We start from the raw sequence: 15439 nt of genomic DNA, 5'->3' as shown, positions 1-15439 counted from the left end.
TTATCAAATGAGTTCGGCTCTTGAATATGGAAAAAAAAGGGCCATTCAAATATTATGTAAGCACCTGACGGCGATGAGGGATTTTATTATTTCTATAAAAGGGAATAAAGAGACGTGGTGGATCAGGAGATAGATCCCTCACCTCCCTATGTGGTGAACCAGATTCGATCCCAGCGATAGCTGGTCTATTCGAATTCCGCACAAGCTCGCATCGACCACAGTGCTGACGTAAAATATTTTCAGTGATAGACGGATCATGGGTTAGGGTCCCCTTGCTGTCAGACTAACTGTGGGAGGTTTTCGTAGTTTTCCTCTCCGTGTAACGCAAATGCAGGTTTGTTCCTTCTAAAAGTCCTCCATGAAGGCACATTTCTCCCAATAATTGATCCAGGAGTTAACTTGTCTTCTGGATTGAATTCAAAATTACAAGGCCACGGAGTTGAACATTAGTAGCCGTACACCCTAAATGGGGTCTGCTGTTCTATAACGGTTATAAAATAAAATGAAGGGGAAGGAGGGTTATGAGCTTTGCTTACATAAGACATTAAAATCCTTTTGTTTCCAACATTTTCAAAGGAATAGTAAGAAATTTAATCACAAATATCATATGTAGAAAGAAAATTGAAATTTGGAATAAAAATAAATTCGAGGAAAGAAAAATTTTGGAAATTTTTTTTTCCATACAGATTTTAAAGGTCAAGAGTTTTGAACTCAAAAGGAAGACACAAAAATCATTCTCCTCAAAATTTGACAAAATGAATTAAAACGTAACATTTCATAACATATTGTTTTGTGTAAAATTGCATCTTTTATTTGAATTTAAATCTAAAGTTTGAATGCTGCAATTAACATCAGATTAAAGCAAAAACAAAGGGGATGTCGTGAATTTCTTATGCAAGTATGGGAGGGAATTTGTGATTTTCTTACGAAGAAAAAGGAGTTCAAAATTACCACAAATATGCTCAAGTAAATATTTAAATGGCCAGGCCGAAAAACTGCTATAAAACAACCATGATTACAAATTTTTTATACAAAAATTAAAGTCTTTAGAGTGAGAACAAGGGGTTACACATCCTCTCATAAGAAAAGTGAATGCACTTTCTCCTGGAAGAATAATTCAATTTCATCAAAAAATAAATCAAATGAATCAAAGTCAATTCGATTATATCCCCACAGAGTACTTTGACATTCTTTTCCAAAGAATCACTGCCGCTACCCAGTCACAAAAACAATAAAAAATATACCAAAGTATCACTTACCTTTTAACAGTAGCTATTCTAATATCCTTTATGAGATAAAATAGTAATAAATATCCAATAAAATATCCGATAGTCATAAATATCCGAGATTTTGCTAAGAACACTCACATAAAATAAATACAACCATTCTCGACTGCTGACTAGACCATAAATAAAAACGTTTTCAAATGGTCAAGATTCAAGAAGCACTGAATTTTCTCAGAACTTTTTCAGTGTCCGTGCAAAATCATCACGAGAAGGGGGGGTCAAATTGTGGTGCCTTTCTTCTGTACAGCCCCATAAGCGGGTGATTAGCTAACTTTGCGGTTTACGAAATGCGGAAATAGCCGCGGGTCAAGAGGGTTCTAACATCCAAACAAGGACAAATTTATCCGAAGGGTGTAAACCAGTCCTTTGCGACAGTCCGTGTCTAATTTTCCAGATACTTGGAGGGAACAACCTGTTCTTCTTTTACATTTCACTGAAATTTGTCTAGTCGATAATTAGCCAACACAGAAGTAGAGAACAATCGTCTAACTTTATTTTTAAAAAGCTATTTTCAGATCACAGTTTATTTATACCCTATAACAATTCATTTGGTTAAAGCTTGATGTCATATTAAAATTTATTGTAATAGATTAGTTTTCATGTCTAACGTTAATAAGGGTTTAAATAAAGGCATTTAATTGAGGTAGGTATTTAATTTTAATTGAATTATAAAATAGATAAAACATCTATTTTACACTTAGTAATAACTGAAAAAGAACATCAAGAAGTAAAACGACATAGCTCCCGGGATTTGAATTTTAAGGAACATTGAAATTGATTTAACTATTCAAAATACAAACTCTATGCGTATTATAGTACTAATTACACAAAATTTTATATTTTAACATTAAAATTTATCTTTCCTTGTAATTAAAAAAAGAAAAGAATGAAAAACCATCGATGCGTAATACTTTTTCTGCATTAAGAAAAATACTTCAAAAACTAGCTGCGTTTTTTGGTTTTTAAGTTAAATGAAAATATAAGGCTTAATTGAAGGGCTTAGGCGAATTAAATGATATGCCACGCTTTCAAATTGTCCAAAAGATAGTTTTTTTTTAGGGGGAGGGGAACTCTGTGGTTTACATGTAGGTAATAAAATGTTTCTATTTATTTTGCTGCTATCTAATGAAAATTCCGGTAACCTTATAAAGCACCTTATCTGGTAACCTTGATCATTACAGTTTTTTGAGAATGGTTCTCCGAGTTCGCTAGCATATTCCTTTTTGTAACAGTACGATTTTTTTTTATCCTATTCCTATTGCTATTGTTTAAAATAAATTTAAATGTAAATATGGATATTGCATTAATGCAAGTATCAAAAAGAATTAAAAACTGAAGTCAAAACAATATTAGAACAATAATATTAAAAACAGAATTAGATTCAGTAAAATTAAGAAAATTACTAGTCAGACAAATAATCAAAGATTCGGAGGAAATAGTTAGAATGAATCCTGCAAAGGAAACGAATTCTATTACCGGATCATAGTGGCTAACACATTATAACAAATTTTAAATCGGAAAAATTTGAAATATATCTAATAATACTTTAAAAATTTAATTAACTATATTTTAAATGAAATAGCAAAAATCAGCTTTATGATGAATTAAAAAGACATTGCAGAACGTCATTAAACCCTTTTATGTCCAAATGCGACCATTACATGTTCCTTATCCTTTAAAATGTAAAAGTCCTTTGCTAAGCAACCACGAGGAAGACTTTGATATCAACGGGGAAAGTCAAAAAATTCAATTTCCTTCCATTTTAGAGGAAGGAATTTGATAAAATTTTCGATGAAGAGTAGTTATCGTGGTAAAATTAAAATTGAATACCACAGAGTTCTTCTTTGTGAAATCTTCATCCATAAAATGATTAAAAAAAAAGAGAAAAATTCAACTTTTAATTCTTTTATTTTAACTCTAAAATGGACATAACAATGATTTATTTTTTCAGTTATTAAATAATTTTACAAAATTGCCTATTCCAGAACATATAGACACATATAATTTAACTAGATTATACAACACTCTTAGCCATATAAGGTTCCTTTAAATTTCTGCTGATAATCCTGTTTTAAAATTGATATTAAATCCGTCTTGGAAGGATCCACAATGAAATAGTTGTCACTGCAAAAATAAAAAAGATATAATAAAACATTCGAATTTAAATCATGTGTAAAAAAAAAACAATTTAAATGACATTTATTTTTAAATTTGAAATATATTTTGAAGTTCATAACTTAGTGTTTGAACAAGTTAAAGAAATTAGAAAACAAAATTGTTTCTGGTATTACCAGTTGCTCGTTAATTAGGTTTTAGATATATAGTCATATGAATTTCAATAATAACCTATCTGTGCAGGGGTCAGGGAACTGACTTTGCATCAGAAAGGTACTGGAATCGAACAAGGCATGGATGTTCTTTCATTCTCTGTTCTATCTGTCCCTACTGGAGCAACGTTGGCCCACCAAATATGGCGCCCCCTGACTGAAAGAGTGGTCAACAAATCTGCCCTTCAGATGCCTGTATTGACGAAATGTCATTCCCCAGGTGGGCATTGGAAGAAAAAAGTTTCAATAATAACAAATCCATTTAAAAAAATTATATTTTAAAAGCACTAACACGTTTTTCTTAAGAATATTTTTTAGTGCCCATTGGAATTGAATTACTTTTTTTAATTTTTTTTAAACCAAAAATTTTAACTAGAAGAAGTGTGTGATTTGAAAAAAATTCAGTTAAATCCGTGTATTATTTTTTGAGGAATCATGCCACCATGAGATACTTTTTTCTATCTCTGTAATCTAATTGTTAAGAATAGTAAATGATTTTCAAGTGTCATAGTGTCAATTACCTAAAGTCAAATTTAGATGCATGTCACATGAGAATTAATTAATGTTTAATTTTTTTTATCGAAATAAGCATTTTAAATTAGAGCTATAATAAAAATCTTAGTACCAAATTGCGTAAAAATACATTTATTTAAGCACACAAAAGCCACAATCTAAGTTATAAGCTTTAGAAGAAATTCAAATATCTTATTCTCATGCAAGAAACTGCATGAGAATATGTATGCCCAACAAAATAATATAGTTCGGAGCTGTATAATTGTTCAGGACAATGCTTTTGGTTTGAAACTCCAGCATTTCTGCAAAGGTAATGTGTTCCATTTCTGTAAAGATAATGTGTTCCACTTCTGTAAAGGTAATGTGTTCATCTAGTGAAAAAGAAGTTGTCTAGTAGTCGTACTGCCATCTAGCGGTGGTAAAATAACTATCTGGAGATATTAAGTGAAACAGTTTGATACGAAAAATAGCTTACTATAATATTTCCTCAAGCACTTCAATTTCTTAAAACCACTCTTTGTTATATTTAAGTTTTCTATCCTTTTATCTTGCAGATGCAAAACCACGCAAGCTTCTAGTCAGTGTTCAAACGTGTTCTCTCTGTGATGTGACCTCAAATTCTGTGAAGTGCAAAAAATCCAAAAGTATTGTACCAGTATTAATCATAACTTAAGTTTTAATGAAACTCGAAGACTCATCACATTGTAGCATGACATCTTACTACAACGCTCCTGGACCATACCTTACAGACATCCGCAATGGTGGAAATGACCAACAACAACATTATAATCCGCCATCAATTCAGAATGGGGACTCGTGTGACCAACGTCAGTACATGCAGCCTCAGTACGCTTCTTCGCCAGTACAAGGGGCGACTTACCCCCGGTTTCCACCTTACGACAGACTGGAAATACGACCTATCACAGCACATTCCGACGATTCCCAAAGCCCACCAGGACACTATTACACCCAGTGCAGTCAATCTCAGGGCAACATGCCCCAACCGGCACATCAGACACCACAACACACACCTTTAACACATCCTAACGCCTATGTACCACAGGATGGTGTACAACAGAACTGTAGGGGTTCCCCGACGGAAGCCCAAAGTATGGTACCACAGCAGTTTTCCAGTTGCAAACTTCAACAGCAACCGAATCAGCAGGTAATGATGCAGGATCCCAACGGAGTACATCGGCCTGTGAATCCGGATTGTGCTGCCAACAATATGCATCCGCAACACTGTCAAAGTCCTGTACATTCCCCGCAACAAATGTACCCACCGAATCACGTACAACAACAGCCTCCCAATCCACAGAACGTCAACCAAGTTCAACCAGCTAGTGGTGGACCTAGTCCTTTGTATCCATGGATGCGGAGTCAGTTTGGTGAGTAAATTGTCTTTTAAGATCTTTCAAATATCTTGTATTGGTTAAATAATTTTACAAGTTAATAGCTTGTTTCGTAATATTCGTTTCGTTCGTTCCTGGCCCTAAATTAGGCAAGCGTTGAAATGTTTCCGCAATTTAGGGCCAGAAAACTGTTACTTTCCGCACTTTAGTTTCAATGTAAACTGAGTTTCTTTAGTTTTGCTAATCAGTACTTAAACGTTCCTGCATCTTTACAGAATTAAGGTACAGAAGTAGCATGGGTGGAATTGTGAAAGATTTAATCATAGAAATTCTTGCCAATTTCAACAACTTGATTGGACATAGGGTTATCATCTAGTTCGGTATTAGAATTAAATAGACACTGCCAGGTAACTCAATGTTTGTGTTCTGCTTATAAGTTCGGTTAACAGTTAACTTTTCTACGTCACACGTACACAATAAACAAACGTGTTGTTTTTTCGGGCGTTGCTTTGCACGTTATAGGCAGAAAATCATCACCAAGTCAAAGTCAGCCACATAACGACGATACTTGACAGCCAAGGATTGTTCTGTTATCATATCTTGATGAATTTTGCTCAAATTTATGATATCTTGAAGCAAAACTCCATGCAAGACTATAGAGCAAATTTTATGTTCTCAGGGCAAAGAAGAGGTAGATTGTAAAATCTAGAAGAAAAAGTTACGCTGAAATTTCTTTTAATTACATTTCTTTTTATATTTAATCATTATAGCGGGCTTCATCTCGTATATTCATCTAAATTTTGAAAGTTAAACTTTGTATCCATTATAAATAAAAAATAAATAAATAAAAAACCTAAAGCAATTGTCGAAAATCCCTTTGATCAATTTTCTCTTGAATATGATGAAAAAAATCTCCTAATTCCTTTTTTATTTTCTTTTTTAATTTTAATGGCTTACTTTTTTTTAGTATTTATAAAATAGAAGTATATAAAAAAAAAGAAGTTTTTTAAAAAAAATGATGACAAAAAGCAAAATTAAAATTTATTTGTTCTTCTTGACACCAAAATTTTCACTTTTTACACGTGGTTATCTTTTCTGCGCATGGTTTCTTTGTCGTATAGAAGACTAATGTGTTTAAATCTCATCTAAATGATGAAATAATAAATGTAAAAAATAGATGCAAATCTATATCCAAAATATATCAATGTGGGGCGATTGATTTAACGGTTTAGTCAGGTGCAATAATTGAATAAGCCGCGCTTTTTCCAAAAGTAATATTTTTATATCAAACAGGTATTCAGAATTGTTTCCAGAACAGGTATTCAGAATTGTTGCTTATTAAAAAAAGTCACTCAAATATCATGTAAAGTATGATTATGCAATGCATTTTTAATCTTCTTATATTAAAAATTTTAACAAAACTACTTTGTAAAATTGAAGAGGAAGAATTCATATTTGGGGGAAAGGTGAAAAGTGTGATTATATCGCGCGCACGTCTGAAACACTACCCTCCTTTAATGGTCATATCAAAAGGGTCACTTCATACGATCCTGGTTATGATAAGGATTACATGAGTAGTCATTACAATTTTTTCTAGATTCTGATATGCGGCGATTAAATAGAGTTTTTGAATTAATTATAAAACAGAAGGTTTTCAACTAAGCTTTCACCGCTTCTTGATTTTTTCTTCTTCTTATAAGTTTAATGATTGGAAGCATTTCATTTTCCTTACCAATTCTATTTCCTTTCTCACTTGGTGCGAATTTCCGTTCAAATGTTGGTCTAATCACTCTTCATCGAACTCAACGAGATGGTCAGAGAGAGGTGCATTTTTTGGCCGAATGTTTCGATTGACAAACCCCTCATAAGTCGTCTTTTCGGCTATGGCATCATCTCCATATACAACACTAATATCACGAGCAACTTTTGCTGCATCTGAACCTTATTTAAAAACAAAGAGAAGAATGTCGAAATGCTTCTTTTTTCTCAACATTCCATTAAGAAAAAAAGTGGTTACTAAGTTACCTATCCCATAAAAAATCAAATTTTAATTTCAAGATAACTTTAAAATAAGGGAACTTGTGAAACTTAGTTCAAAATCAGTCAACTTTCACAGTTTTCAGTCGGAACTCGAGTGATGAGCTTCAATTTCATATTCAAAACGGATCTCGATTAATTTTGATTTGGATAGAGTCCAGAATGGAAAATTCTTCACTAAACAGTGGGCGGAATCAGGAAAACGGTATTTTGATTCAGAATATTAATGAGGGAAGAGTTATGGACATCTGGCCCTGATATTTAGTTCGAATATTTAAATTATATATATATATTTANATAGATATATAGATATATAGATAGATAGATAGATAGATAGATAAATTAAATACCATTGTATTTTTAATTTTTTTAAAATTTGTTTTACAAAAATGATATTTTTTTATTTATTTAATGACATTTATAGATAAATATCCTAAAAATTCGAGCAAAATTATTTTCCATCCAATATTAAATCATCCCCGCGAATGAAGACGAAACCAAAAACCTGTTTCCTCTTCCGTTATATTCCCTACTCGCTGGGAAAGATTTAATTTCTTTTATACATTCCGTGCTGCCCTCTAGTACATACTATTAGAAAAAAAAAGAGTTCGCTTATTATTAGCATAATTTATATGCTAATAATAAGCGTTTCTTTCATCTACAAAAAAGATACAAATACAAAAAATATCATTGTTTGAATAGTGGCAAAAGAAATAAGTATGATTTTGCTTCGATAAGTAATAGATATTATAAAATATAATCAATCATAAAATGCAATAAATTATAAAACACAATAAATAAATAAATTATCAATAGAACATTATTTTCTGCATTTGTTTTCCAGTAAAATTATAATTCTTTCTTCGATTGTCCCTAGACTATATCTTCTCTAATATTTATTAATATAGAATAGGAAGCATATTTGTAAACTTTTAATGATTAGTAGCTAAATTCAAACAGCTGTACTATTTACAATTTTCTTAAACATTTCAAATTAATACTAATATATTGGTATAATAGTTGTAATATGGGTATATTAGTAGAAATAATACCCGCATGTTTTGCATATAAAATTGGAAAAGATTTTACCAATTTTTAATGCAAAAATGCAAAGCATTTTTTAACTCACAGCTATTACTTTTTTTTAATTAGATTTTGCCAATTTTAATACGAAAAGAAATTAGAACTTCAATGAAAAGATTGTGACACTTTTTAATACAAAACATTATTTTAAATAAAATGCAATTTTTTTTTCGTTAGTTATATTTTTTAAATTTGAATACAATAGTTAATGTAAATTCAGATGACAGGATTTTCTTAATTTTTAATAAAAAATATAAAACATTATTGTGAATACCCAACTTTTAATTTTTCTTTTAGACAGATTTCGTTAATTTGAATACGAATTAATTCTATAATAAGATTAATTATATAATAAGATTAATTATATAAGATTTTATTAAATTTTAATACTAAAAGAAAAAAAAATATTACAAAACAACAACTATTCATATTTCTTTATGTAGATTATATTAATTTGATTGTGAAAGTTAATTGGAATTCGACTTAAAAGATTTTGTTCTTTAATGCAAAAATGTAACTCTTTAATACAATAATATATTACTTTAAACATGCAACTGCGGGGTTTTTTTTTTTTTTTTTAGTTACATAGTGTTAATTTAAATACAAAATAAATCTTAATGAAAAGATATTCTTAATTTCATTAACAAACATAGTTTAAGATTTATAATAAAACATGAAATTATAATATAGTTCTCTGTTTCTGGACTGCAAGTATATGTAGTATGGTGTGACAAGGGGGAGGTGAGGAAATAGTGAGATTCTTTGTCACAAAAAAGGAAGGTGGGTGTAAAAATATATTCCAAATAAAAAGTGGGAAACTATTCATAGACTACATTTCATACCAAAATATTTTCATGGAAATTTAAATTTCATAATTTTATATGTATACCAATTTTAATACATTCTTAGCAGAAAAATTCTTATATGGGTTTTTTTCCCCCGAAACTTTATCTTTCAAAGAAAACCATTTGTCTTTTAAAACACGAATTAAAAACTTAGTTAATGTTAAATTATTATAATAGCTGTTTCATTCTTATTTTTCAGGAGAATAATTTTATTTCAGTTTTTAAATTAAGTACTGTTAAATCTGTTACTCGATATTCTGTTATAATATTATATAACATATATAATATACTATCTACATATATAATATACGATGTTATAATGTTATAATTATTATAGCTGTTTCATTCTTATTTTTCAAGAGAGAAACTTTATTTCAGTTTTTAAACTAAGAACTGTTAAATCTGTTACTCGATATTCTATGTTACCTGTAAGCGTCATTTTTTAGCAGATCCTGCCGTATTTAAAGTAGTGCTTATGATTAAGAAAAAAAAATTAGAGCACTTGAGGAAAAATGTGTTTAACATTGAACAATAATACCGCTCAAATTTACTGCAACATTAATAAAATGTTAAATTGAACCATGTTTAAGTAACCATAGTATCACGCAGTCAATTATCTGGTTCATCATTATCTGGTTCAACTTGGTATTTTATTGAAGTTGCAGCAAATTTGAGCGATATTATTCAAAATGACTCAAAATTTTTATAGAGAAGGTATAAAACTTTTAAAGATAGTAAAAGTAAGTGGTACTGAGACAAAAATGTGTACTGAAGAGTGTCGCCCTCTTTTTAAAAATATGCTGATACTTCTTAAAAATTACTAAAATAAAACTTAAATTCTTTAATTGAATAAAAGCCTTTATTTGATTTATGAAACATTTTGATGATTGTATTTTGAATTAGCGCATATCTTTTATAGGCATTAATTAAAGTTGCACAAAATATGGAAAATAAAAGGAGAAACTCAAAAATTGAAAATACCTTACAATTAAAAAGAGAGTACAACAGTTTAAATAATAGATAAATTTTATTGACATCATATCCAGCAAATTGTTTTAGGTTTTAAATAATGTTTCCTTTTAAATTATTTACTACAGATTTTAACAAAGAAGAAAAGGAGGTGCTAATAAGTTGTGTACTGTAGAGTGCTGCCCTCTTCGCAAATAAATAATCTATCTAAATAAACAAAGAAGATGAAAAAAAATTAAGGAAAAATTTCAATAAAATTATTTAAACAAATGATATATTAAATAAAGTCGACAAGATTCAAATTTTAAAGTCATATTCCAAATTATTTCTTCAAACCAATAATTTAATTGATAGTGTTATAATAGCACTATTATAATTTATGTATAGTAGAACAGCGTGCATAATATTGCACTGTATCCTTTAAATTTAAATTTAGAAGATCCTTATTTAAATAAATTTTTAAATCGAGCTTATTCAAGACACTCACTAAATTTGCTCAGCTCAAAATATATAACAATTCTAAAATAATTTTTTAATTATTTCATGTTGAATAAATAAAAATTATACAAGGTTTAAACTTTAACTTCTATCAAAAATTTGTTTCGATGTAATTACACTAAAAATAATTTTTCAGATTAAAAAGTGTATTGATACTCATGCCCTGATTTAAGGTCCTAACATGTTAAAAACTAATGTGGTATGGTAATCTTTTCAGCAATTTAAATCTTAACTGATACTTTAAAAATTAAAAACTTTTTTTATAAATTATTATGTTTTGCAATAAGCTACATAGTTTTTATTATGCTTTTTTTAAATAATGTATGTTTGAAAACCATTTTTGGATTTAAATAAAAATAGAAAATTTCATTTTTGTTATATGAAATTTTAATATCAAAAGTCCACCGAAAAACTTTGCTGTTCAAGGAACCTATTTTAAGATGGTTTTATTGATACTCATTTCGAAGACTCATATTCAATTTTAAAATGCTTCAAATTAAAAAAATATTGAAATATTCCAAACCAAAATATTAATACGTATTATATATTAAAGCGGATTTTTGGATATTAAAATTTTTTTAAGAAATCGTACCAAAATATTGACAAATAAAAAAATATTTAAAAATATGTAATCAATCATAATGAATAATCGATATTCCTTTTGAGTAATGATGCTGAAATATTATAAGACTCAATAATTAATATTCACTTTTCATGTTGATATGCTACTTTGTATTTATTGGTTAAGCGTAACAAAATGTCTCACCAATCATTATGAATAGTCGATATTCCTTTTGAGTAATAATGATGAAATATTATAATACCCAATAAACATATTAATATCCATTTTGCATGTTAATATACTACTTCGTATTTTTTGGATAAGCATACCAAAATGCTTAATTTTGATTCATTTCTTTAATAACTGATTTGAATAATAATAAATTAATAAGTCGGCTAAAAAAATTCAGTGTTAGAAAAAGAATTCAGGTCCTAAAAAAAATCCATGATTTCTTAATTAAAAAATAATTTTCATTTTCGAAAAAAACATATTAGACGTGTTTTGATCATTTCGATTTTCACATTTTCAAAGGAACTTTGAATATTGAAATTATAATGATATGTCTAGTTTAAGCAAGAAGATATAATTGTTTAACACCATGATCATCAATATTAATTTATTATTGAATTAAAACATAATATTTTATTGTTTGAAACCTAATTTTAACATGAAATTTAGTTGTTAAAGGTAAAATAAAAGATAATTACCAAATAACTTTAAATTATTAAAATAGTTAAGGAGAATGTATGATATGGGATTAACTATCTATGAACGTTAAGATCAATATACATGAAATGTATAATAATAATAATGATAAGAACTAATAATAATAAAAGTTAATAAAGTGAAGCTCCCGGAAGTCAATCAAAAGTTGAGTTTTATAATTCTTCATTTGTTTCCATAATATTTTACATGAAATATATTCTTTTATGATTAAAAATATTTACAATCAGTTTTTTACCTTGTAATTTTTATTATTATATAATTGAACTTTTCATTTTCTATTCTTAACTTTTTATTTTCGATTTTTCTTATTTTTAAATGATTCCAGTAATATTCTGTTTTTAAATTTTTAGACTCCAAAGATTTGTGAATTTTTAATAAATGAGGAGAGAAAAAAATTATAATATGCAAATAAATGAATAAAATTATGAATGAATAGAATATTTTTTTAGAAAGTTTTCACAGGTGAAATAAGAAATGAAACGAGCTGCTGTAAATAATTTATGAACTTCATGGAATTCTTAACAAAAGTGATGCAAATCTGTTTTATATAAATTTTGTGACCTGATATTTGACAATAGAACCTAACGCCTGTGACAATAAATTTGCAACGCTAGCATTACAATTACTATTACACAAATTAGGTTTATATTTTCCTGTTCAATCATAGATTTGTAATTTCCTGCTTATTAGTTCAAATACAAAGCATATCAAATCCAACTATGAGAAAATTATCAGTTTTTCATCATACGCACGTGTTTTCATATTTGAATAATATAAGCTCCGCCTTAAGACAACCTATTGGCTAGATTTAAAAATTTTCAACCATTCATCGGTCATGGGTTAAACAGCACAATACAAAGTAGAACAGCTGGGATTTCTGCGGCCAACCTTTTGACAAAACAGAGTCACGTGACCTGAGGGTGTTGATATTTGACACGCATCGTTAGGTTATCAAAAAGGGAGTTTCCCTATGAATAGTTTATCAACAGTTTAGGATAAAATATTAACTAAAGTTGACATAGAATTTTTCATGATGATCTTTAAAGTAATCAATTTGTTGCGTTTAACATTTGACCGAGATGGCAGCGATGATAGTTTTTTTTCTTCCGCCCTCTCAGTTCACACCCATTCTTAATTTACTTTAACGGAAGTCATCAATTATCGCCAAACGTTTATTTATTTTATTCCTTCCTTTGCGTAGTATTTATATAACAATAATAAAATAAATTAATTATTTACGTATTTTATAAATAAGCGCATTTTGTGCTTGTTGAAATTCTCTTAATAGTTTGTTTATTTTGCTTATTTTCATAAATGTGGTTTCGTTGATTTGCCCTTTATAAATATAACATAGATTTAGGAATACTCTTCATCGTAACATCGCATCTTATACTTATCTACTTCAGTGAAAGTTCTATTTTTATAAAAAATACTCCACTTTATCGAGAAGGAAAAAATTTAAATCAAAAATATTAATTTAAAAAAATTCATAATGTATGTTTAGGCTTTGAGCACTTATAAAAGTATATACCTTTGTCGTATACTTTTATTATATACCTTATATTATATACCTTTAAGCATTTATTTTTGTTATATTCAAAGGTAGACCCTCCTTTTCCCGGTCGTATTTTAAGGCAATTTTGATAACCTTAAAAAAATGAAATTTTCAATAACTATAGATTCTTCGAAGAAGCAGAAAAATGTTTATTGGTTATATTGCACGTAAAATTGAAAAAAAATTGTAACTCAATTATCAATATTTTGTAGTTATTTTCTCTCTCATTAATATGAACTTGATTTTATAATATTTACAATAAATATTTAACTTCATTCCGTAATAATGAACAAGAAAACTCATATTGGAACTGATTTGCAATTAAATAAACATATCTCGCACTTGACACCTCCTTTTCTTCTCGATTTTATTGTTGTAAATTTCATTAGAAAAAATCCTTTAAATCTCCCCTCGATATTTTATAACAAGTTTTATTTCAGCTTGTGGAGTAAAGGAAAGTTAAAAATATTGAAAAATGAAAACTTGTAATGAAAACTTGTTAAAAATATTGAAAAATGAAACCTTGTAATGAAAACTTGTTAAAAATATTGAAAAATGAAAACTTGTAATGAAGAAGGGGAAAAAAAGTGATTTTGAGAGTAATTTTCTAGTTAGTCTTACCTTGAGTAGGCACATTTGTAATAGTAATTTGAAACCTAATGAAATATCAGAAATGTCTAAAAAACTGTCTGTAAAATCAACTGAATTAAGATTTTAAGAAGTTTAGTCCAACTATTGTAAATAAAATAGTCATATTTGAAATCAACATATAATTTGAAGCATATTTATTTGGAGAGGGAACTGTTCAAATTCAATACAAAGTTTAAATTTGGCATCTTACTTATTATAAAAATAGATGTAATAGTTCGACGCTCTAAACAGAGTCATTATTTTTAAACATAATAGGATATCTTTTAATATTTAAAAATTTTACATCATTTATGACGATGACAAAATGTTTCTAAATAATCGATATGATACAGGTTACAAAAAACTATTTTAAAGCTAATTCTTCTTTAATCAAATACATCAAAGATGAGAAAAAGAAAAAAATCAAGAAACAAAAAAAATATCGCCAAATCTTTCCTTGGAGTATGCAGAAATTAAATTTAGAAACTTTCCGAGTCTGAAATTTTTCTTATCTTTCCCAGATAAGAGAAGACGACTCGGAGTTAATTGAATTACCCATATAATCATATCACACTAGGAAGGAAAAGATGAACGCCAGGACCATCGATCCCGGATAAGCAGTGGCCGGACACAGATTCCCAGGACTCGCACCATCCAGATATATTTTAATCTGGACTTAATTTAAGATATCTTCCTCATCGTTGCTTCACATGAGAAACTTTTGCTGCGTTATTTATTGCAGTCACGTCGGCCGAGTTCTTCTCTTCCAAGTCCTTGGTTAAGGACTTGGACATGGGCCAAAAAGGCCTTCCTTACTTTGAAGGATGTAAATAGAAGTCTTCTTCAGAAGACTTTCGAATAAATTTCCAATGTCTTCTTTAAACTATTTTTTTTCTTCCTTTTTCTTTCTTTGCAACGGTGAAAAAGTTTTCTTTGAGTTTTTTCCTTGAGGGAAGAGGGGTGGTCTAAGAATGAGCTTTCTTTTCCCGTTCGAGAATCCTGCTACGAATTTTAAATGATCCTGTTGTGCCTTTGCCTGCCAAGGGATATTAACTT

The 15439-nt window shown here is 28.8% G+C and overlaps 1 protein-coding gene and 1 long non-coding RNA gene across 9 annotated transcripts in view; one reads left to right on the top strand and one right to left on the bottom strand.

Annotated features, from left to right (window-relative positions):
* LOC107450670 (uncharacterized) overlaps positions 1-1495 on the bottom strand; it is a 93823-nt gene extending 92328 nt beyond the window's left edge. Inside the window, exon 1 of the long non-coding RNA XR_006225026.2 lies at positions 1260-1495. This is a non-coding gene — a long non-coding RNA (uncharacterized lncRNA). The remainder of the gene's footprint in view (positions 1-1259) is intronic.
* The window catches only part of LOC107450669 (homeotic protein antennapedia-like), a 327250-nt gene that overhangs the window by 184528 nt on the left and 127283 nt on the right, over positions 1-15439 (top strand). For all 8 annotated transcript variants that reach the window (XR_011637369.1, XM_071183845.1, XM_071183844.1 and 5 more), the window contains 1 exon segment: positions 4681-5514. Coding sequence is in view for 7 of the 8 variants with exons in the window: in XM_071183845.1 (XP_071039946.1) it covers positions 4806-5514 (709 nt within the window). In the remaining variant the exon portion in view is untranslated.

Source organism: Parasteatoda tepidariorum, chromosome 8 (genome assembly GCF_043381705.1).
Source record: "Parasteatoda tepidariorum isolate YZ-2023 chromosome 8, CAS_Ptep_4.0, whole genome shotgun sequence".
Lineage (NCBI taxonomy): Eukaryota > Metazoa > Arthropoda > Arachnida > Araneae > Theridiidae > Parasteatoda > Parasteatoda tepidariorum.
The sequence above is the reverse complement of the archived record's forward strand: the minus strand, read 5'-3'. Positions and strand labels throughout refer to the sequence as shown.